Source organism: Neofelis nebulosa, chromosome 10 (assembly GCF_028018385.1).
Source record: "Neofelis nebulosa isolate mNeoNeb1 chromosome 10, mNeoNeb1.pri, whole genome shotgun sequence".
Lineage (NCBI taxonomy): Eukaryota > Metazoa > Chordata > Mammalia > Carnivora > Felidae > Neofelis > Neofelis nebulosa.
Window position 1 is genome coordinate 46,339,608 of NC_080791.1, and position 22,472 is coordinate 46,362,079.

General features: G+C 38.5%; 1 protein-coding gene across 4 annotated transcripts in view; it reads right to left on the minus strand.

Moving 5' to 3' along the window:
• Positions 1-14,149, minus strand: part of CCDC81 (coiled-coil domain containing 81) — a 38,088-nt gene extending 23,939 nt beyond the window's left edge. Inside the window, exons 1-4 of one of the 4 annotated variants that reach the window (XM_058687544.1) lie at positions 13,726-14,149; positions 6,667-6,728; positions 5,112-5,268; positions 1,455-1,711 (exon numbers count right to left, since the gene is read on the minus strand). In XM_058687544.1, coding sequence (XP_058543527.1) covers positions 1,455-1,711; positions 5,112-5,268; positions 6,667-6,728; positions 13,726-13,870 — 621 coding nt within the window. In that variant the 5' untranslated portion in view covers positions 13,871-14,149. Of the gene's footprint in view, positions 1-1,454; positions 1,712-5,111; positions 5,269-5,628; positions 5,897-5,925; positions 6,636-6,666; positions 6,729-13,725 lie in introns of those variants that run through there. The other 3 variants (XM_058687547.1, XM_058687546.1, XM_058687545.1) reach the window with 3 other exon arrangements.
• Between the last annotated feature and the right edge of the window lie 8,323 nt (positions 14,150-22,472).

The following is a 22,472-nucleotide window of genomic DNA, read 5'->3' on the forward strand; positions in this document are numbered from 1 at the left end:
GCCAGCACTTTGGCCTTGCTTCTGCTGTATTTTCATGGAAACGGGAGGGTGATAGCTGCGTGTTTCCACTTTACATACACAGGGTTAGTGCCTATCTTTAAAATCCTACATGAAGCCAGATTGTGCAGAAAACACCAAGAGCTTCATGATGCACAACTCTTAAATCCCCATCCCAGAGCTCCATGAAAGAGGAAATTAGAGAGTAGAGAGTAGAATTAGACCGTATTTATAGACTTTCATTTTATAGCCTTTCACTTAAAAATCAGGCTTTTGCTCTATAGGACCCAGGATTTTATAACATTCTATGATAATATAATTCATTTGTACCAATTTTCTTCATTCTTAAGGCACACTAAGCATTCAGTTAGTCCTGGTGATTAACTGTTTCACTACCTCCTTAAACTCTGCTATGTCCAACTTAGCATGAAGGTCATACCAGCTACTGAATAGTTAATAATGATGGGGTCAATTGTGAAATTTCTTCCACAGTATGGCAAATTAAAAGCTAAAGATACATTTCCATGACTCGATTTATTGTAGACTATCATTAAAATAAAATACCATAAGGACACCTAGGTGGCTCAGTCGGTTAAGCATCTAACTCTTGATCTTGTCTCACAGTTAATGAGATCAAACCCTACCCCAGGCTCCATGCTGAGCATGGAGTCTGCTTGGGATTCTCTCTCTCATGGTCTCTGCCCCTCCGTTGTTTGTGCACTCTAAATAAATAAATAAATAAATAAATAAATAAATAAATGCTACAACCAGCCAAAAAAAAAAAAAAAAGAGCCATTAGGAAGTCTGGTTCTACCACTTATTAGCACTCTGATTTCAGGCTTCCCACATAATCTCTCTGAACCTCCATTTTTCTCATTTGTAAAATCAGGATGATAATAATGCCAGTTTTATAATGTTTTCAAACTCAAATGAAATAATAGATATGGAAGAATTTTTAAACACTATATGGTACTATAAAGTATTCAGAATTATGAACGCTTTTATTACTATTTATATTTTTCAGTTGGCATTGACTCAAAACTTAAAGTTTCTTTGCCCTTCTAACCTTTTTGTTAAAGAGTTAACCATCTATAAAAAAGCATTTTTTTGCACTTGGGGTAACTGCCATTTAAAATACATCAACCCAGGGCGCCTGGGTGGCTCAGTTGGTTAAGTGTCTGACTCTTGATTTCAACTCAGGTTACGGTCGCATAGTTCCTGAGATTGAGCCCCACATCAGGCTGCATGCTGACAGTGTGGAGCCTACTTGGGATTTTCTCTCGCCCTCTCTCTCTGTCCCCTCAACTTGCTTGCCCACGCTCTCTCTCTCAAAATAAATAAACATTTAAAAATAATAATAAATAAAATGTCAACCTGAATTTTTCTTAATAATGACACACAGGTAATTCAAAGTTTTGATTGGGAGAGGGGTGTGGAGAAGGAAAACATTAACTTACATTTGTGAGGGCTTCAGCCAAAGCCCCAGTTCCATCCATTTTACAAAGGAAATCCTTATAAAATCTCATCTTCACTTTGCCGCCTTTAATCATGAGGATCCCGATTCCTTTGAAAGTAAACTCCACATTTGGTTTGATGGAAATGGATCGTGATAAAAAAAGCAAAGTTTCTTTCACACAGCTTTCCACTGTATCCCTGCTAAATGGACCCTGCAGGGATATCGTGACAAAATTAAGTGGAATAACTGGAATATCACCTAGAGGAGAAAGACAGGGTGGGAGAAAGGAAGTGTAAATTACAACAAGGTCATATCATATACACTCACAAATAATTATCTGATTCTTAATACTCAAAAATAGAATTGTCCATGTTAAGTCCTTAGTTGTACCTTAACAGTAGACAGTAATCAGTACAATTTTCCTTAAAAGTATATATTTTGCTCACAATAAGAACAATTAGGTTTCTAAGCAAATTCCAGACAAGGTTTTGATTTTCCCTTGGAGACAATGTAATAACTAACTACATTTCTTCATCAGAGGGTTTTCGGAAGTTTTCAGCCCTCTTATCTCTCAGGACGTACTGTAGCAATACACTTGTCTGTCTCCTCCAATTATCACATCATTTTTAAATGTTTATAAATATCCATAAATGTCAAGTGTTTTGAAAAGATAGTTCAGTAGATGTTACCTTCAAATGAAAGTGTCTTATTGGAGGGTATCAGACTGGATAACTTGCTTTTTCTCCCTAATGAATCCCTAAGTGACATTGCAAAGGAATATGGTATATCTAGCATAAAAATAAGCATAGGGTCTATTCCACAAGAACAGATCACCAGTCAAAAAAGGGGATAAATAACAAAGGCGATCAAGATAATAAATCTGAAAAGAGGCAGTAACAAGATCCACTAATAGAGGAACAGGATAGAAAGAAGAACATTCTAAACATTCATTAAGCAAGCATTAATTTATAGCTTTCCAAGTGCCCAATGGTGCTGGATGATGAAGATTAATATCTGCAAAACACAAGCTTCCCTATATCAGCCATGGTCTTCTGTACAATTTGATGGTGATTCTATACCACCTCCCTCCATTTTTTTAATGAAGTTCTTAAAAGAAAATGCTATATTGCCTGCCTATGGATTGTTCCCTCCCATTTATCCAATGTCTCTCTTCAATCTGTCTTCTAGCCCACTTACTTCAGTAGGGACACTATCATCTCATAATGGACAAGCCAAGGGATACATTGCAAATCTTAATCTCATGACCTCTCTGTAACCTCCATTGACCGTGCCCTCTCTATGCTCTTGTATCCATGGCACCACTCTTGGTTCTCCAATTTCCTCTTTTTTGGTCTCCTTTGCTGACTTCCTTCCTCATCTACTTCTGATAAGATGGTGTTTTGTTGTGCTGTTTTCTGTTGTTGTTGTTTTTAAACAAGACTTTGTCCTTGTCTGTCTCCTTCTCTTACTTTATATCTTCTCCTAGGTAAATTTTTCCAAATCCTGACCTCTAGTCTCCATCCCTCTCCTGAGCTCTGGAACTACCTCCACCTACATATCCCTACAGGAATTTCAAATTTAACATGTCCAAAAGCTAACTCATTATTTTATCTACCACCCCAACCTGCCTTCCCCCTTGCTTCCCTAAGGTGTTAATGACAAAAACGTACATCTATTTTCCAATAAATCGGAGTCATGCTACGTACCTTCCTTCTTCTTGCTACCCACCAGTCTCGACTGGCAGCCAAATCCCATCAGTTCTCCATAGGAAATATCTCACAAATAGATTCCTTCATCTTCCTCCTGATTGCCACTGCAATCAGGCTTCTACCATATTTCATCAAACTGCTATAATTAAAAGAACTATCCTCCTAAATTAAAAACTGGACTAGTACATACAGTTCCTTGCTCAAAAACTTTCAATGGCTCCCCACTGCCTATAGGATGAATCCCAAAGTCCTTATCATACTGCCTATAGCCCCTTACAACTTAGTTGCTTCCAACCACTTTTGTCTTAATTCCCTCCAATTGCCTCCACAATCATATGCCTTGGCCACAGAGAAATACCTTATTCTTATTCTTGAATTATTCTCATTGTTCCTGAAATATCTCCCACAGCTTCTATGCCAGCAAAGCCCTATCATTCTTTAAGACCTCCTGGTATATGTCATCTTCCTAAGCCTCCCTGAGCAAAGTTAAGCATGCTCTCCTCTGGACTCCCCTACATTCAATCTAGTTCTGACCAATGCTGCTTTCACAGCATTTAATCAGGTTGCAATATTTGCTTATATATTTATCTCCCATGCTAAATTTTGAGCTCTTCAAAGCAAGGACCATGTCTTGATAATCTTTAAGAACCAATGTATAATGTTTAATTAATTACCTACTTAATTAATGATGAAGACTCATAACCCCAAAGCTAAACTAGAGACAGAATTGTTCTTGTGAATTAATTCAATCATATATATCTAATTCTGAAATTTCTTCAGCCTTGTAAAAAAATTAATTATAGATCTAAGCTACTTTTTTTGGACTATACTATGAGATCCAAGATGTTTTTGTTAAAAAAAAACAAGTTGGCTTTATTTTCACTTTATTTGCTAGGTTTTTGATGAATTGGGATATTATATGCCTTCTGCCATAAAATTCTAGGTAAAGATGGCTGAAAAGCCCATCAAATCTACCATAAAGATCATATGCATAATGAATTCTAAGTATAACTTGTTGGTATTTGGTTTCCCAATATTTCATTTTTTGGTGGTAAGTTATGCTGAAAATTAACTTTCAGGGAATTTACCATAAAGGCCAGTTTTAGCCTTTTCACCTGCTGACATTTGGGGTGGATTGCTTCTATCCACGTAGGAGTGCAATGCAAGAGGGGATGATAAGGAAGGTTAAAATGAATACAGCCCAGAAATCAGGAAGGACGTCCCCAAAGGCCTCTAAGTAACCAGGGGAGGTGTCACCAAGTCTACACACCAAAGCTGGAAGGTAAGTAAGCATCCTCTGTCAGGCACCATGTCCCTTTAGCTTATCACAATATCTCAAGTGCCTGGAACAAGGCCTAACACATAGTTGGCTTTCAGTAAATATTTGTGGAAAGAGGGAAGAAAGGAAGGGAGGCAGAAGGAAGGGAAGGGGAAGGAGGGAGGGAGAAAGCAAGGGAGGAAGATTTTAGGGTGTGAGAGGTATATAAGGTATTCATTAAGTCTTTATGGAATCATTAGCCTCACTTCTAAGTTTTAATAATGTACATTATATATGATAGAACACAGTTAGTGATCTTTTTCATAGCTAATATGGACTGTAATTCTAATTACAGTCCCTAATTAACTTTTTCTCTATAACCACTTTTAATTTCTGAGGGTCTAAAAAAATGAACAAAGGCTGTATAATCTGTAATGTGGCATGTAAATGTGCCTTGATATCACATCAAGTCTTCCCATGCCTGCCTCTTAAGCTACTGAGGTTTAAAATGTCCTGCAGGAAGACTGTCTATCATTTCCCACCTTGGCCCTTCCCTCTTCCAAAGGTACCAGGTGAAAGGTGAGCTGAAATCACAAACTGATAAAGCAGCAACTGAACAAACTTTGCCCTTCCATTTTCATCCCCAGGCCAGTAACTTTCTGAGAATGTCTTAAATATTGAAAAGATTTACCAGGAATGTATGTTTTGTTTTGTTTGAGTTCATGGATCCGTACTAACTTCTCTGCCATGATAAATATGGGTCTCTGAATCAGAATAAACTTGTTGTTTCCCACGTCAATTTTTTGTCTCGTGAAAGTAAAAGTTCCAAGCCCTGGAATCTGAACACCCTGAAAGAAAAAGGAAGGGGGAAAAAAAAGAGCAACAATCAGAAATCACTGAAGAGGTAAGGAAAAATAACCCTTAGTACCGCTATTCAAAAAAACCCATGAAAACAATTAAGCCTTAAATATTCAATGATTTCTAAACTCTCTTCCAGCTATAGTATGTCATGATTCTAAGTTCTCATGTAAGTATAAAATGTAATATATTGATCTACAATGCTTCTGACATCAGATCCTGCATCTCCATTACCATTCAAAGGCTGTGAGGACTAAGATAACTTGTATGGATGCCATTGCTACTTTTAATCTATATTTAAGATTCCTCTTATCCTAAATCGTGGGAAATTCTGAATTTTAATCATTTACCATTAGAAAGAAGGAACTTAAAAAGCTGTAAGAATCTCTGCTTTCTCATTCCTTCTTTTAGGTTTTGTCTCTCACTTAAAACCAGACAATCCAGCATCCAAGGCATCTGCTGCAGTGTAGTGATCTTGGCTGAGGGGTAGAAGCCAATGCTTTTGGCTCTCAAACTAGGCCTCTGTCTCCCTGGAAATATCACACCTCAAGGGTTACAAACTCAAATGCCTACAGGCACCACCCACAAAAGAACGCAAGGGAATGAAGGTAGCCAGCCAGAGAGTGCAGTGGCTAGAAAGTACAAACCCCATCCAAAGGGAAGAGCTCATTGTTGGCTCCAGCCAAGTGTCATCATGCAGGAATGGAAAACTGGTGTTGTTAAATCTGCTGATTTTTCAAGAAAAGAGAAACAAGTCCAAAACTTTATATAAACTCTCCAAATTTTAGGTTGGTAATGACTACTTCAAATTATCAGACCAAACAAGATAAGTTTGAAGGACGAATTCAGCCCATGGGTTGTCATAATGGGACCTGTGAGTAGGATATAAAAGTTTCACAATTTCCCAGCTCCCTCCAAACTCCCCAAATCTCTGTCCAGTTCCATGGCATCCAAACTGAAGTCTGGGCAAAGTTTCTCATTTTTGGCAAGATGAGTTCAATCCCAGATTGTCTTCTTGTATTTCAGTTAAAACCCATTCCCTGCAAAGAGGCATGGCAGGAAGCATTACATCCTTCTATAGCAATGCCAGAAACTATCAGGTCACAGATCAACAGAATTCATCTAGTTCCTCTACACACATCCAGACTGGTCAGTGATCTGCTTGGTATCACTAGAGAGAACTTTTACAAATTCATTACCTAAGAATAAAATCCATGTTTGTTAAATCTACTATCTGTAAGTCATAGTGTGAGCATCATAAAATCACAGGACTGAAAGTCAAATTGAATAGCTCTAAAATCTGTTATCTTGCTCCCAGCAAAATTATACAAGACCAAGGAAGAAAGATCCTTTGGACTCTTGCATTAAACTTAAAGTATAAATCTTGCCTTTTGTAGGGATAGCTGTTGTTGCACAAATTCTGACACATTCCCCCAGATAGCAGAGACTTCTGAAATTCAAAGGAAATAAAAAATAATTGATGTAAGCACTCATGTGATAGTATCTAGTTTTTTTTTGTTTTTTTTTTTTTGATAGTATCTAGTTTTAATAAATAAAAAAGTAAATGTGAACTGCAGAATCAAACAATAGTAATTCCTAATTAATTTAAAATTAACAGAAAATAAGTTCATTCCCAAAAGTTAATTTTCCTAGTAACTAAAGCTTCCCATTTTACATTCCAAAAATGTGCTTAAAAATAACAATAACAGGGGCGCCTAGGTGGCGCAGTCGGTTAAGCGTCGACTTCAGCCAGGTCACGATCTCGCGGTCCGTGAGTTCGAGCCCCGCGTCAGGCTCTGGGCTGATGGCTCGGAGCCTGGAGCCTGTTTCCGATTCTGTGTCTCCCTCTCTCTCTGCCCCTCCCCCGTTCATGCTCTGTCTCTCTCTGTCCCAAAAATAAATAAAAAAATAAAAAAAAATAACAATAACAATAAATTTTTAAATACAGTCTTTCTAGGATAAAGAGAACTCTGTCGCACATTTCCTTTTATTCTTTATAGAAGTGGGACAGAGTTCCTTTTATCCTATAAATAGAGTTAATCAAGTATAATCTAGTCTTTTTTTTTTTAGTTCTTTAGATTCTAGTTAGTTAACATAAAGTGTAATATTAGTCTCTGATGTATAATTTAGAGACTCAACACTTCCATACAACACCTGATGCTCATTACAACTGAGCTCCTTAATCTCTATCACCTATTTAACCCTACCCCTTTTTTCTTAATGACCAATTCAAAAAGTATTTATTGAGTGTCTACTCTGTGCCCTCTAAAACATAAAACTTTATTCTTTTTTATTTTATTTTATTTAATGTTTATATATTTTTGAGAGAGAGGGAGAGAGACAGAGCATGAGCAGGGGAGGGGCAGAGAGAGGGGGAGACACAGAATCCAAAGCAGGCTCCAGGCTCTGAGCTGTCAGCACAGAGTCTAACATGGCACTTAAACTCTGGAACCAAACTATGAGATCATGACCTGAGCCAAAGTCAGACACTCAATCAACTGAGCCACCCAGGCCCCATATTTTATTTTAAATGTTTATTTATTTTGAGAGAGAGCACACATGTGAGTGGGGAGGGGCAGATGAGGGGCAGTGGAGGGGGAGAGAGAGAGAGAGAGAGAGAGAGAGCGAGAATCCCAAGCAGGCTCCACATTCAGCATGTAGCCTGACACAGGGCTCAATCCCACAACCAGTCACAGACTGACCTGAAACCAAGAGTGGGTTGCCCAACCAACTGAGCCACCCAGACACCCCTAAACCTTCATTCTTATGACATTCTTTAACACAAAAGTAAAGCCAAGCACCATTAAGGCATAAAAGGCTGCTGTCTGGGCATTAAGTGTCTCTGTACTTCTTTTATTGCTTAATTCTTTGTTGGGGGCGGTGGGGGGGGGTCTTTATAGAGATTGTGTGTGTGTGTGTGTGTGTGTGTGTGTGTATCATCTTTCTCCACAACTCTGCCCAGATGATAACTCCATGACAGCAGAGACCTAAGTTGCTTTGTGCACTGAATCTTTGTGTACTATCAACCTTGAGTAGCATGTAGTAGTCTTTGATATTCTTTAAATGCCTTAGCCCATATAACATTATTACTAAACCCATAAAACAATATATTCTTTTTAAATTGAGATTCAATTTGGCACATAATAATAGTGTCAGGTGTACAACATAATGATTTGATATTTGTATATATTGCAAAATGATCACCATATTTTTGCTTAAATCTTGACTTGCTTTTCATTCTCATTTGTTACTGTTAGACTACCAGCTGTCACGTCTCTCTACTGTTAGTGCTCTGCAGACCTGATCCTAATTTACTGCTTCTGATCTGCTTTGTTTTTGCTTTCAACAAATATACTAATATTATATCTAAAGTAATATTTTTAAAGTTTATTTATTTTGAAAGAGAGAGAGGCAGAGAGAGAGAATCCCAAGCAGGCTCCACACTGTCAGTGCAGAGCCCAACACAGGGCTTGATCTCACAAACTGTGAGATCATGACCTGAGCTGAGATCAAGAGTTGGTCACTTAACCAAGTGAGCCACCCAGGCGGCCCTAAAATAATAATTCTTAACAACAGACCTTTGGGTAGGGACCCAAGGGGCTTAATTTGAATCAGTGCATAGACTTCTTACTATCTGTTTTGAATGATCAGAGAGGGGTCTTCTATGTTTTTCTTGTTCTGAGCTGTTTTCCAAAAAGGAACTGTGGTAGAAAAATAAGAAGTTGCCAATAACTAGGGTTAAATACATGATATGAAGGGATACTCTAGGTATAACTAATATTTAGAAGTACTGAAAATTAAGTCTGTGTTGACATCTCCACTCCAAACCTAATTATGTGTATTAAAGATACTTTCCAATGAATTCTGTGCAAATCCAGAGTGTTATGTTTTAGTTTTCAGAATAAAAGATCAATAACAGGGTGCTTAGGTGGCTCAGTCAGTTAAGCATTCGACTCTTGATCTCAGCTCAGGTCTTGATCTCAGGGTCATGAGTTCAAGCCTCACCTTGGGCTTCCAGTGTGGAGCCTACTTTAAAAAAGAAAAAATCAAGAACAGTGACATTTACCAGGTTGCCACTTTGGGATATGGATGCAGTTGGTGGCAAAAGACTAGTTCTTTCCCCACTTTGGAAATTGCTTGATTTATTGGTATAACTTTTATTTCTAATGGTTTAAACTACTACCTAACGCAGGGAAATTGTACTTTTAACTACAGCATGTCACGGTTATAAATATTTTTATTACTATGCCAGGGGAGGAGTAGTTTGGGCAATGAGAAGTAGCAGTGAATGATTCTCATGGGTATCTGGGAACAAGTTGGGTGATGGAAATTCATTCACCCACCAAGGAAACTAGGGCTACATGCTACAGTGAGCCAGGTGAAAAGATCCTACCCTTCACTCTAAATCACAGATACACAGTTTATTATAACCAAGTTTTTCCTCTACTCTGCTCCATCCTACTGTATTCCCCATTCCTCTCCACCACCATAGACAAAAGAATTCTACTTCTGGCTGCTAAAAACTAAGAAGGTCTTTCAACCAATACCAATTATATACTGAATTAAATTTTTCATCATGAACAAAAATGTCATTAATTTGCTAATAATACAGAATCTCCATATCCAGACTTACATGGAGACCTTTCAAAACTATGAAGTCAAAACTGTTAAGTCTTTTACCCAGGCTTACAATATGCAGCTCAAATTTCAGGAAAACAATCTATACCAAGTGGAAATGATTTAATTAGAGCCAGGAGAAACTATATAGCTTGCAACCAAACCCTAATGAAAAGACTTGACTGAGCCTAGCTGGAAATTTGAGGATCATCTTTCTTCATTTGAATGATATATTCAAGACTGCCATGTTGTTTTATTCTATAGAATCTAATGGGCAAAATTATATAAAAGCAGGGTTTATTATTCTAAACTGAGATTTGCTATTTTTTTAATGTTTATTTTTGAGAGAGACAGAGCAAAAGCAGGGGAGGAGCAGAGAGAGAGGAAGACACAGGATCCAAAGCAAGTTCCAAGCTGTGAGCTGTCAGCACAGAACTGATGTGGGGCTCGAACCTATGAACTGCAAGATCATGACCTGAGCTGAAGTTGGACACTTAACCAACTGAGCCACCCAGGCACCCTGAGAGATTTGCTGTTTCTTACTGAAGAAAAAAGAAAATATGCACATCATTCCCTTTGGGAAGTTGTAGGTTCCTGCATTTCAATTGGAATAGATTTGAAAATTTTACAAACAATGATTTTTAACTTTGATTTTTTCTGACATCCCAAAGTCAGATAGGATATCACTGAATTGTCAAACAAAAAGAATTTTAATCCAGTCTAAAAAGCGAATTAAAGATATGCTACTTCTATGTTTTAGAGAAAACTGGAGTTATTATTTATTTTAATCAAATATTGAAATACCTAGAATCATTATTATAAAGAAATAATCCCCAGACATACCTTCTATACTCAGTTCAACCATCATTTGACTTCAAATTCTAAACATTTTATGCATTCAAACCATATTTTCAAACACAGTGCCAGGTAGCAAGAATGCTACATTTTATATATGATTATTAGAAAGAAGTGTCCATTATGTAAATTGTAGAATAATATATGCTTGAAATAAATACTAATACCAAATATAAGAGATAAGCTCCCTTGACTTTATTAGACATCTTCTTTTTAAAAACAACACACACACATTTTTAAAAATGTTTATTTATTTTTGAGAGAGAGCATGAGTAGGGAGGGGCAGAGAGAGAGGGAGGCAGAGAATCCCAAGTAGGCTCCCCGCTGCCAGCACAGAGTCCAGTGTGGGCTCAAACTCATGAACCATGAGATCATGACCTGAGCCAAAATCAAAAGTCGGACGCTTAGCCAACTGAGCAACCCAGGTGCCCCATAAGACATCTTTTAAAATTAAAATACTGGCATACAAAACAAAAAATTCAAGAGTGATTTGAACAAAGAAACATATTCCCAGAGCATAGGAGCATAGTTCAGTGGAAAGATCAGTGTGTTGCACTGAAGACATGCAGACTTCCTGCCTCTGCAGATTGCTAGCTATGTGGTCTTCAATAGTTTTGCCCGGTCACATCCACAAAACGATGACGGGACCTTCTAAGTACTATAACTACATAATACTAAACTTTGGAGAAACATATGAAAGCCACAGGACTTAATACATACAATGATGAAAAGTTAATTTATGGGCTTTACTGAGATTAGAAGTTTATCCTCATCTCCTTTACAAGGGATCATTTGTGAACATTAATAAGTAGTCACTTATTAGTTAATAGTGATTTTAATAATGACTTTAATAATGATAACATTAATAATGACTTCTGTTTCTGTCATTCAACCAGTAAAGCTCTTGCTGAGGTCACCAACAATCTCATCAATAAACTCAATAGATATGTTTAGCTTTCACCTCGCTGACCCTTTAGTCATATCTAACAGTGGTGACCACTCTCTCCTCCTTTAAGCACCTCTCTTATGGGCTTTTGTGACACTCCTCTCTCCTGGATTTTCTTCCTACCTCTCTAGCCACTTCTTCTCATTTTCCTCAACTCAGCCATTAAATGTTGGGATTTCCAAAGATATAGCCCTAGGCCTTCATTTTTCACTCCATATTCTGCTGCAGCCGTTACATCTGTGCCCAGGACTTTAATGACCTCCAATATGCTGATGACTCCCACGTGTTTGTTTAGATCCCAGAAACCCTCCCCATTTTAAGGTTCTTGACCTGTGTATCCAACTGCCTATTTGGATATCTCACAGAGACACTTCACTTGCTCAAAATCAGGATCTTCTTTCCCTTAAATCTTGCCCTGTATCCAGGGATTCGATCTCAATGACTGCCACCTTCATCTATTCAGTTATATAAGCCAGGAACTCAGAACTCATCCTTGCGATTTCCTTTCTCTCTCACCCTCCATGCCCAGCCCACCACCACAATCTCTAAATAGCCTTTCAGTCTGTCTACATCTCTCCATTTTTACTGCTACCAATTTAGACCAAGCTACCATTCAGTCTCATTTAAGTTACTGTTGTAGGTGTTCTTGACCCTCTAATTCATTCCCCACTTTGCAACCAGACCAATTTTTTCAAAACACAAACGTGATCATGTCATTCAACTCCTCCTTTATCTCCATGCTAGAACACTTAATGGCTTTCCACAGGCTTAAAATCAAGGCCACTATCCTTAATATGATTTACAAAGCCCTGATCACCCGACTCCTCCCTTTCTGTCCAGTCTCTTTTAGAACACTCCGGCTTCTGCACTTACAGAGCAGCCGTATTGACTCTCTTTCAATTCCTCGGTCATACCATGCTGTCTCTCATCAATGTGCTCTTGTTATTCCCTCTGCCAAGAACTCTGTCACCTCCCCTCCACTCCCTATTCCACTGATCCATTTCACCTATTTAACTGCAACTCATTCTTCACATCTCAGCTCACGTCTTCTTTTCTTCAACAAATCTTGACACACATTCCCATCCTCAACCACAGTAAAAGTTCCCAGTGTACCATGCACCTCCTCCTCAGTAGCACTTACTAGTTGAAATTATTATTTATTTCTGTGATTATTTGGTTAATGTATATCTCTTCCCAACTAGACTATGTAAATTCCAAGGTTTTCGCTCATCGTCAGTTCTCTAGTGTCTAACACAGTAGGTTCTCAAAATTACTTGAATGAATAAATTATATGTAAATTTGTAAATAAGGCAAATATTTTTAATCCATAAAACCATTATACTTAATGCTTCTTTTATAATTATTTTAACAGGAAAAAGTAAGAGTGATGCAGGGGAAAGAAACGAGGCATCTACTCCTATTTATTTTGTCTTCTTAAGTCATTTGGTTAAAGTGTAGGCAACGTCCCTAGGTCACAATGACTTGATAGTAATAATAGTTTCCATTTCTGGAGCACCTTTCTTCCCAAGGGTTCCCAATGCTTACAAACAGATCTTGGTGTCACTCTAGAGTGACTCTTCTAAGAAACTACGCTTTTGATCAAGCCTAGTAAGTTTCTATGAGAAGCTGTCAGGTCTTCTTGCAAACACCCAGTTCCTTTTATGACCATCTCACTTTCTTAACACAACCCCAAAATATCAGGGGCAACAAAAGTAGCCATGTCGTTGCATGAAGTCTGAGAAGGACCCATTTGGAGTGGTTGTTTTTAGCTAACATTTAATGAGCACTTATTTTGTGCTAGTCCCCAGGCTAACACATTATCACTTTTAATCAAAATCCTCAGCTGGCCCCTTTCCCTCATTAACACGATCAATAACGGAACTCTATGGGCATCCAATGGGAGCCTGCTGTGATTACTAGCTGGTTGCCAAGATAACCTGGCCACTCAGGGGATGGGGAAGGAGGTTTTCTGCCTGCCCCCAAGCAGGTGAAGATTCAGCCCCCAGAGCCCTCGCCTCACTTCACTTACCCTCCTGGCTCAGCGACGGAAGAGTACGAAGAGTATGCAGCACCGGCTTGCTCTGGTCCCGCAAGGAAGGGACGATGGTGTCCAATATGTTGGTATTCATTTGGTTCGGTGCTGAGTCCTTGACCGGTCTCTTTTCTTTCTTCATTTGAAATCTCTACAAAAGTGACTTTCCTACCCTCAAAGCCCCTCTCTTCAGAGCTTTGGATGTACCTTAAAAATAAAAACTACCAAATATCGATTTGTATTTTTCTAACACCTCCTTTCCCGCCGTCCCTTCCCACCCCGTGCTGGCTCTCTCTGAGTGGCTCCCACCCCAGGAACCCCAAGAGCTGGATTGCACCATTATGCAAAATCCAAGCTCTCAGGGCCACCGAGTGAGAGCGTGCGCAGAGCCAAGAGCAAGAAAACGGGACTGAGGGAAGGTAGGCCAGCCGCAGGGAGGCCGTGGTGTGTTGCTAGGACGCAACAAAGGCTTGCTGCGTCGCTAGGGTGTCAAAGCATGGCCTTGGCCCCGCCTCCTATGTTGGGTAGAGCCCTACGTAGACAATGGGATTCTGGAGGGGCAAACAGCGAGGCTGGGGAGTAAATTTTTTAACTGTCTTTTCCTTCCCCTCTTACCCTGGGCAGCGAAGAGAATTGATCGCTTTTGTAACCACCTTGGACCAATTGGAGAAAATCTTTTAACCCTAGAAACGGACGTTTGAGTCTCCGGATAAGTTTGACTTTGAGTCGGAATTTCTTTCTCGTCTTTGGTTTCTCCTGGACTCCCCTCCTAGAAAATGGAGAGCCGGAGGACTAAGGAGAGAAAAGAACTAGCAAGAGCTGATGTTTCTGTAATTACAGTGATTTTTTATTCCCTATACACGGCATGAGTGTCATCCTGCAGAATTGTTTTAATACCCTCCCCTCTGCTAATAATTACCCCAAAGCGAACACACATGTAAACTCCACCCTGGTCAAGAAATAGAATCTTGTATCCATCACTTACTACTCACTTAATATTAGGCAAGTTACCCTACCCGCCCTGAGATTCTCTATGGAAACTGAGAGTTAATAAAACAAAAGTGACACAAAGAATTTCACCAAAGTGTGTTCTGTAGAATACTAACTACTTATGGCATAATTAACAAGTGGAAAAAAGAAGGGAGAGAGAAAGAAAGAAAGAAAGAAAGAAAGAAAGAAAGAAAGAAAGAAAGAAAGAAAGAAAGAAAGAAAAGAAAGGAAAGAAAGGGGGAAGGAGGGAGGGAGAAAGAAAGAGAAAAAGAGGAAGGAGGGAAGGGAGGAAGGAAGGAAGGAAAGAAAGGAAGGGGGAAGTGGGGGGAGAGAGGGAAGGAAGGAAGGAAGGAAGGATGGAAAGAGAAAGAAAGAAGAAAGGAAAGAGAAAGAGGGGGAGGGAGGGAGAGAAAGAGAAAAAGAGGAAGGAAGGAGAAAAAGAAAGAAAGAAAGAAAGAAAGAAAAAGAAAGAAAGAAAGAAAGAAAGAAAGAAAGAAAGAAAGAAAGAGAAAGAAGAAAGGAAAGAGAAAGGGGAGGGAGGGAGAGAGAAAGAGAAAAAGAGGAAGGAAGGAAGGAAGGAAGGAAGGAAACAAAAAAAAGAAAAGAAGGAAGGAAGCTGAGACAGGGAAAGAGGAAGACAGGAAGGCAGGGAGGAACAGAGAAAAGGAAGGAAGGGGAAAAAGGAAGGGGGAGGGAGGGAAGAGAGAAGAAAGAAAGAAAGAAAGAAAGAAAGAAAGAAAGAAAGAAAGAAAGAAAGAAAGAAAGAAAGAAAGAAAGAAAGAGGGAGAGAAAGAAAGAGAAAGAAAGAAAGAAAGAAAGAAAGAAAGAAAGAAAGAAAGAAAGAAAGAAAGAAAGAAAGAAAGAAAGAAAGAAAGAAGGGAAGGAGAGGAAAGGAAAGGAGGGTGGGAAGGAAGAAAGGAAGGACAGGGGGACTATCAGCACTGAAATGCCTCATTCTCCCTCCAGGCATTATTCCAGAAGATACTATAAATCTGTTTTGCCTGTGTTTGAACTTTCGGAATTTATATAGTATGTGTTATTTTGTGTGTGGCTCTGTCACTCAACATTATGTTTGTGAGATTTCTCCATGGTTTCTGTACTAGGAATTTGTTCATTTTCATTGTTGCATATGTATGGATATGGCACAATTTGTTGATCCATTCTGCTGTTGAGGGAATATGTGAGTTATTTCCATTTGGGGCTATTAGGAATAATGTTGCTGCAAACATTCTTGAACAAAACTTCTGATGCACATACATATTCATTTATGATGTGTATATATAACTAAGAGTAGATTACTGGGTCATGGGAAATGCAGATTTTAACACATAATGCCAATCAGATTTCCAAAGTGACTGACTCTTGCAATGGTAGTGGGGAGGAGAAATTTCTGGCATTTACTATGAACAGAGACCAGGGGTCCCTGATGGTCCGCAGTGTATAGGACAGTCCTGTACAGTGAAGACGGTTCCACATTCTGCACTGTGTTTGAATATCTCATCAGATTTCCATGTAAGGAAAAAAAGCCTATTTATGAACCTAGAAAAAAATCCACTTTGCATGTAAATACAAAGAAGTTTCTGCTTAATTTCACTATCACTTAATTTCCTAGAAATTCAAAATCCAAGTAAACTGGGGAAAAATTACACCTTTTTTTTTTCAGGATTTAAGGAGAATTCTTCACTATTTAGGAAAACTGTAATCATCACATCAATGCGGATGGTAGCTGAGTAGCCAACACATCTCAACCAGGCTGTGTTTGTAGCTGCAGCATTCATAGTGATTCTTTCTGTTGGTATAAGCATGTGGTAATTTCCTCTGCCTTCCAGCATAGTCATGCCTGGACATATATGCCAAAATACATATTTTACTATACATTACTTACATTATGCAAGAATTCTGACTTCATATTCATTTTTAAATGGTTGGAGTAAATAAGCTGTGCTATCCATAAACCTTGTTTCAAGATGGTAACAAGGCATTCAGATAAAATACTTGTTATGAAAAAGAACCATTGTGTCTAATAAGACTGAGAACTTCTGTGCTAGAAAATGACAAACTCCATAACTCAGCCTTTCTCTCTCTACCTTAAGAACTAGGTTTGGGGCCTTTCATAAGCTAATTTCTTGGGGAAATAATTTCTTCCCACTCTCTCTTTTACACCTGCCTTTTGCCCTTGGTCTATGATGGTGTTTAGACTTCAAGCACTTGTCTTTGCAGAATAAGCTGTCTCAAATCCTTTGGGGAAATAAGCAGGGAATATTGTTGAATGGATCAGCAGTAAACAATGGGCAAACTTTTGTGACAGTTGTCTTGACAACTGCTGAGTCAGCTAATTTTTAGTGGTCATATCAGCATTATTATTCAATCTTAAGAAAATAATGAAAGTGTAGAAATACATTAGTTTCTTAGAATAATAGATTAGATTGAGTTAAGCATGGTGATGATGCTTTTAGTCTCTCAAAAAGTTATCTTCAGTTTCAAAAAATGAAGTGATTATGAAATGAAATCATTATGAACAATTGCTAATTATTAGTGAATTATAGATGACCAAAGGCAGATCTACAATTGATAAAGGCAAAGACTTTTCTTTCGACATCTTTTCCTTTTACCAAAGGTCTCCTGCCAAAAGAAGCTGTGGAGATACATGTGACCCAATGTTTACTAGCAACTTTCAATGAACTATAAACATTATATATCCTGAAAAAACATAACCTTTAGTTGGTAACAAAGCTCAGGCACACCATGCAATTCTACTAGTTAGGATTTGCTCTTTGGATATACCTGCATGATACAAACAAAGATATATGTATATGTAACATTATTTGTAATGCTAATCTTAGAATTTAAGATAACTATCACAGGGAACCAGTTAAATTGTACAATGTACTTTGGAATACATTTTGAAGAGTTTGCTTAAAAGAAAGCTGTAACTTTATGTGGTGATTTTTAAAAAGTTTCAAGATACATTAAGTGAAAACTTGTTGCAGAATAGTATTAATAATATGATACCACTTGCTTCAAGTATGCATACACATATAAATATGTATGTATATTCATATACATGTTTATAAATTCATAGAATATTTGAGGAAAGATACATAAAAGTATTAGCAGTGATTATTTCTGGATAGTGTGAAATCCTGTGTGGAGAGGGAGAAGTTCAGAGAACTTATATGTTCACATTTCTCCTTTATTTACTGTTTAGATATGGATTATCTTAGTAATATTTTAAAGGTAATTTGCCATAGAAAGAGAAACAGAGGACAGAGAGAGGTACCGGCAGAGTGCATGGATTTATGAAAAATACTGAAGGAAATAAACTGGGCCAATATTTTCCAAAGTACTTTAATATACACATACTTTTCTGTAAGCTTCAACTTGCCTTGTAAAACCCACACTAAATGAGCAGTTACCTTTACCCAGACCCCAAAGCATACACAATATTCAGTGGCTCATATTAAGGGCCACTTGGAAATCTTTTAAAAAAGAAAACACTTGTGGGGCGCCTGGGTGGGTCAGTCGGTTAAGCGTCCGACTTCAGCTCAGGTCATGATCTCGCAGTCCGTGGGTTCGAGCCCCGCGTCGGGCTCTGGGCTGATGGCTCAGAGTCTGGAGCCTGCTTCCGATTCTGTGTCTCCCTCTCTTTCTGCCCTTCCCCCGTTCATGCTCTGTCTCTCTCTGTCTCAAAAATAAATTAAAAAAACAACAACAACACTTGTAATACTCTTGTTTTCATATTATACAACACAGAATAAGAATTTGCAATAAATAATTTAACCCACATCTATTAGGTATCTAATACGTGTCATGTACTTTGCTAGTTGGTAAGAGGAATACAGCAGAAGAAAATCCCCACACATGAGAAGTACACAATTCATTTGCCATTTGACAAATATTTATTGAAGAAGGTTCTGGGGCACCTGGGTGGCTCAATCAGTTAGGCGTCTGACTCTTGGTTTCAGCTCAGGTCATCTCAGGGTCATGGGATCGAGCCACGCATCAGGCTCTGCACTGACAGCGCAGAGCCTGCTTGGGATTCTCTCTCTCTCCCTCTTGCTCTCTCTGTCTCTCTGCCCCTCCCCTGCTCAAGCTCTCTCTCTCTCTCTCTCTCTCTCTCTCTCTCTCTCTCTCTCAATGAATAAATAAACTTAAAAAATAAAGAAGTTTCTAAAATCAGGAAGAGTTCGAAAGTCAAAGTGCAAATTGAAAATTCAATCAATGGGCAAAATCACTCTAGAAATACCTTCTGAGGAAGGCCCTATGTTAGAGATCCACATAACATCTCTTGGTTTACAGACCTAATACAGCCAGTTTTTCCTCCAGCTTTAGGTCAGATCACTTTCTTATGATCATGTAATGAAGCAATTGGCTTATGATTAAAAAGCAGTCTTGTCTGAAAAATTCAACCAAATAGTGGAACTGCACTCAACACTGTCAGATGCTTACACTATGACAGATACTGGGGAACTGAGACAGACTGAAAATGCACCAGATACATATCTTCAATCCCTTGCCTACTCCAGGGCTTCTTTAAGAAGTGTACTTGTGGTCGCTTTCTACCACATTAACTTAGCTAAGATGGAACTGCATTTCCCAAAATACCCTTCTCCGTATGATTCTATGTGAGGGTTAGTAAAAAGAGACATTTGTGTGAGATCTGAAAGGCAGAAGTAAAGCAGAAGACATTTTTGTGCTCTGAAAATCATTGTAGAGCCTGGCGCTGATCTGCTGGCTCACCATATAGGCACGGGCCAGCAGCCTGGCTGCAGCTCTCCAGCTCCCACCAGATCTTCTCTGTTAGCTCTTCTACACTAAGTGCATGTTCATCAGTGTGGCCATAGGCACCACCTTATCCTACAGATGACATTTATCACTGAGGGTTAGATACAATGAGAGACAAATGCAAGTCCCAATTTGTCCTCACAGGTTCTAATTTGCCCTCATGGGTTCCAGCTTTTTCTCACCAATCCTAAGCTATTTTTATTCTCCCCCATTTCATGACCATCTTTCCTTCCTGACTGTTGTCCCTGCTGACTTCAGGCCGAACACCAGACATAGACTGACTAACCAGACCTTACAATTATGTAAGGGCTAATGACCATAACAATCCCATATTCTTCATCATTCATGGGGCTTCTGCTTCTCTGACTAAACCCTAACTACAGGACTAGTCATTAAAACTGAAGTGTTTACATTTAAATTACAGTAAAACCTTGGTTTGTGAGCATAATTCATTCTGGAAACATGCTTCTAAACCAAAGCACTTGTATATCAAAGTGAATTTCAAGAACCATTGGTTCAGTTCTGATCATGTGATGTTCAGTGTCATGTACTACTCGTATTGCAAGACCTCACTCCTTTATCAAGTTAAAATTTTTAATTTCTATTTGTTAATGTTTATTTTTGAGAGAGAGAGAGAGAGAGAGAGAGAGACAGAGTATGAGTGGGCAAGGGGCAGAGAGAGAGGGACACACAGAGTCCGAAGCAGGCTCCAGGCTCTGAGCTGTCAGCACAGAGCCCAACACAGGGCTCAAACCCACAAACCATGAGATCATGACCTGAGCCAAAGTCAGACACTTAACTGACTGAGCCACCGAAGTGCCCCTATCAAGTTAAAATTTATTAAGAATGTTTGCTCGTCTTGAGGAACACTCACAGAACCAGTTACTCACAATCCAAGGTTTTATTGCATTCTCTTCAGCTTTACTTAGATTTGACATCATATAAATTAAGAGCTTGCGTACTGCATCTCTATTATAAAGACACGCTAACCCTCATATTAGAGGTATGAAGACAATGTAATGGGAGTACAAGACAAGGAACATTACTTAAAACTAAGATGATTTGTCTGAATGCCAAGCAAAGAGATTTGGGATTTATTTGGAAGATGTAGATGTTTCCTGAAGGCCTGGGAATAAGATGATGGACTGATCACTCACAGAGTATTCTATTCTCCATATTTCATTACATGGCATAAGGAATCCATATGTCATATGGCAACTAAAGTCAGAAAAATTGCTGAGGGAGATGAAGGAAATCTACCAAATGATTAAACGGATAAGTGCTAGCCATGGGAAGGCTGGCCACAGGATGATTAATATCACTGACAGTGACCACTGTTTATAAACTTTGACAGATGACGTGGCAAAGATGCAACACAACTGAAAAAAAAAGGTGAGTTAGTGTGACAAATGAGAATATTTTGAGCCTAAGCTATGAAATGATAACCCAAGGAAGAAATACAGCAAGTCTGATCAAATCAGACTATTTAAAAACAAATCAAGTAATAGACAGCACACTATCACCATTCTGCCTGGCCTATCTACAGGATAAAAGTCACACAATAGGACTTTCTCATGTTTAATAGATGTGACAAACAAATAGATGTGTTTAATGATGACAAATACTAATAGAAGTAATTTACATATTTTATTTTTTTTGAGTTTATTTATTTATTTTCAGAGAGAGAGAGCACAAGTAGAGGAAAGGCAAAGAGAGGGAGAGAGAATCCCAAGCAGGCTCTGCACTGTCAGCGTGGAGCCCAATGTGGGACTCAAACCCACGAACCATAAGATCATGACTTGAGCCGAAATCAAGAGCCAAATGCATAACTGACTGAGCCACCCAGGTGCCCCAATTCCCATATTTTTTTAACTTTATTTTGAAAGAGAGAGAGAGAGTAGGGAAGGGGCAGAGAGAGAGGGAGCGACAGAATCCCAAGCAGGCTCCATATAGTCAGTGTAGAGCCCAATGTAGGGCATGACCTGAGCCAAAATCAAGAGTCAGATGTTAAATGACTGAGCCACCCAGGTGCCCCCAATTCCCATATTTTAAAAGAAACAATGGGAAAAAACAAAATGAGAAAGGGTTTTTGGCTTCCAAAAATTCTAAACTTACAGTTACTTGTCCAATTTTACCATTATATTATGCCATTCTACATAGGCAAAACAAAACGTATATTCTACAAAGGAATACTTCTTGATTATTTTTTTAAATGAAGACTACTGATCAATAAACAAGTTCTGAAAAGAACTGAAATGTAGATGCCTTTAGGCAATGTGAGTTAAGTTGGTTAGCCAACTCACCTCACACAGTACACAAAGATTAATTTAAAATGGATCAGAGAGCTAAATCTAGAGGTAAAAACTATAAAGCTTCCAAAATAAAACATAAGAGAGAAATTGTGTGATCTTCAGGTTAAGCAAGTATTTCTTAGGACATAAAAAGCATGAATTATAAAAGCAAAAATGTAATAAATGGGACTTCATCAAAATTTAAAAGTTTTGCTCTTCAAAAAACACCATTAAGAAATGAAAAACAAAGACACAGGACAAGAAAAAATATTCACATTACAAACATCTGGCAACTGGCATACAGGATATATCTTTTTCCCTCAAGTTTTTATTTAAATTCCAGTTAGTTAACATACAGGGTAATATTAGTTTCCGATGTAGAATTCAGTGATTCAACACTTCCATACAACCCCTGGTGCACATCATTACAAGTGCCCTCTTGAATCCCCATCACCTATTTAACACATCCTCCCACCCACCTCCCCTCTAGTAACCATCAGTTCATTCTCTATAGTTGAGATTCTGTTTATTGATTTTTGTCTTTTTCTCCCCCCATGTTTGTTTGTTTTGTTTCTTAAATTCCACATATGAGTGAAATCGTGTGGTATTTGTCTTTCTCAGACTTATTTCGTTTAGCATAATACACTCCAGCTCTATCCATGTCATTGCACATGGCAA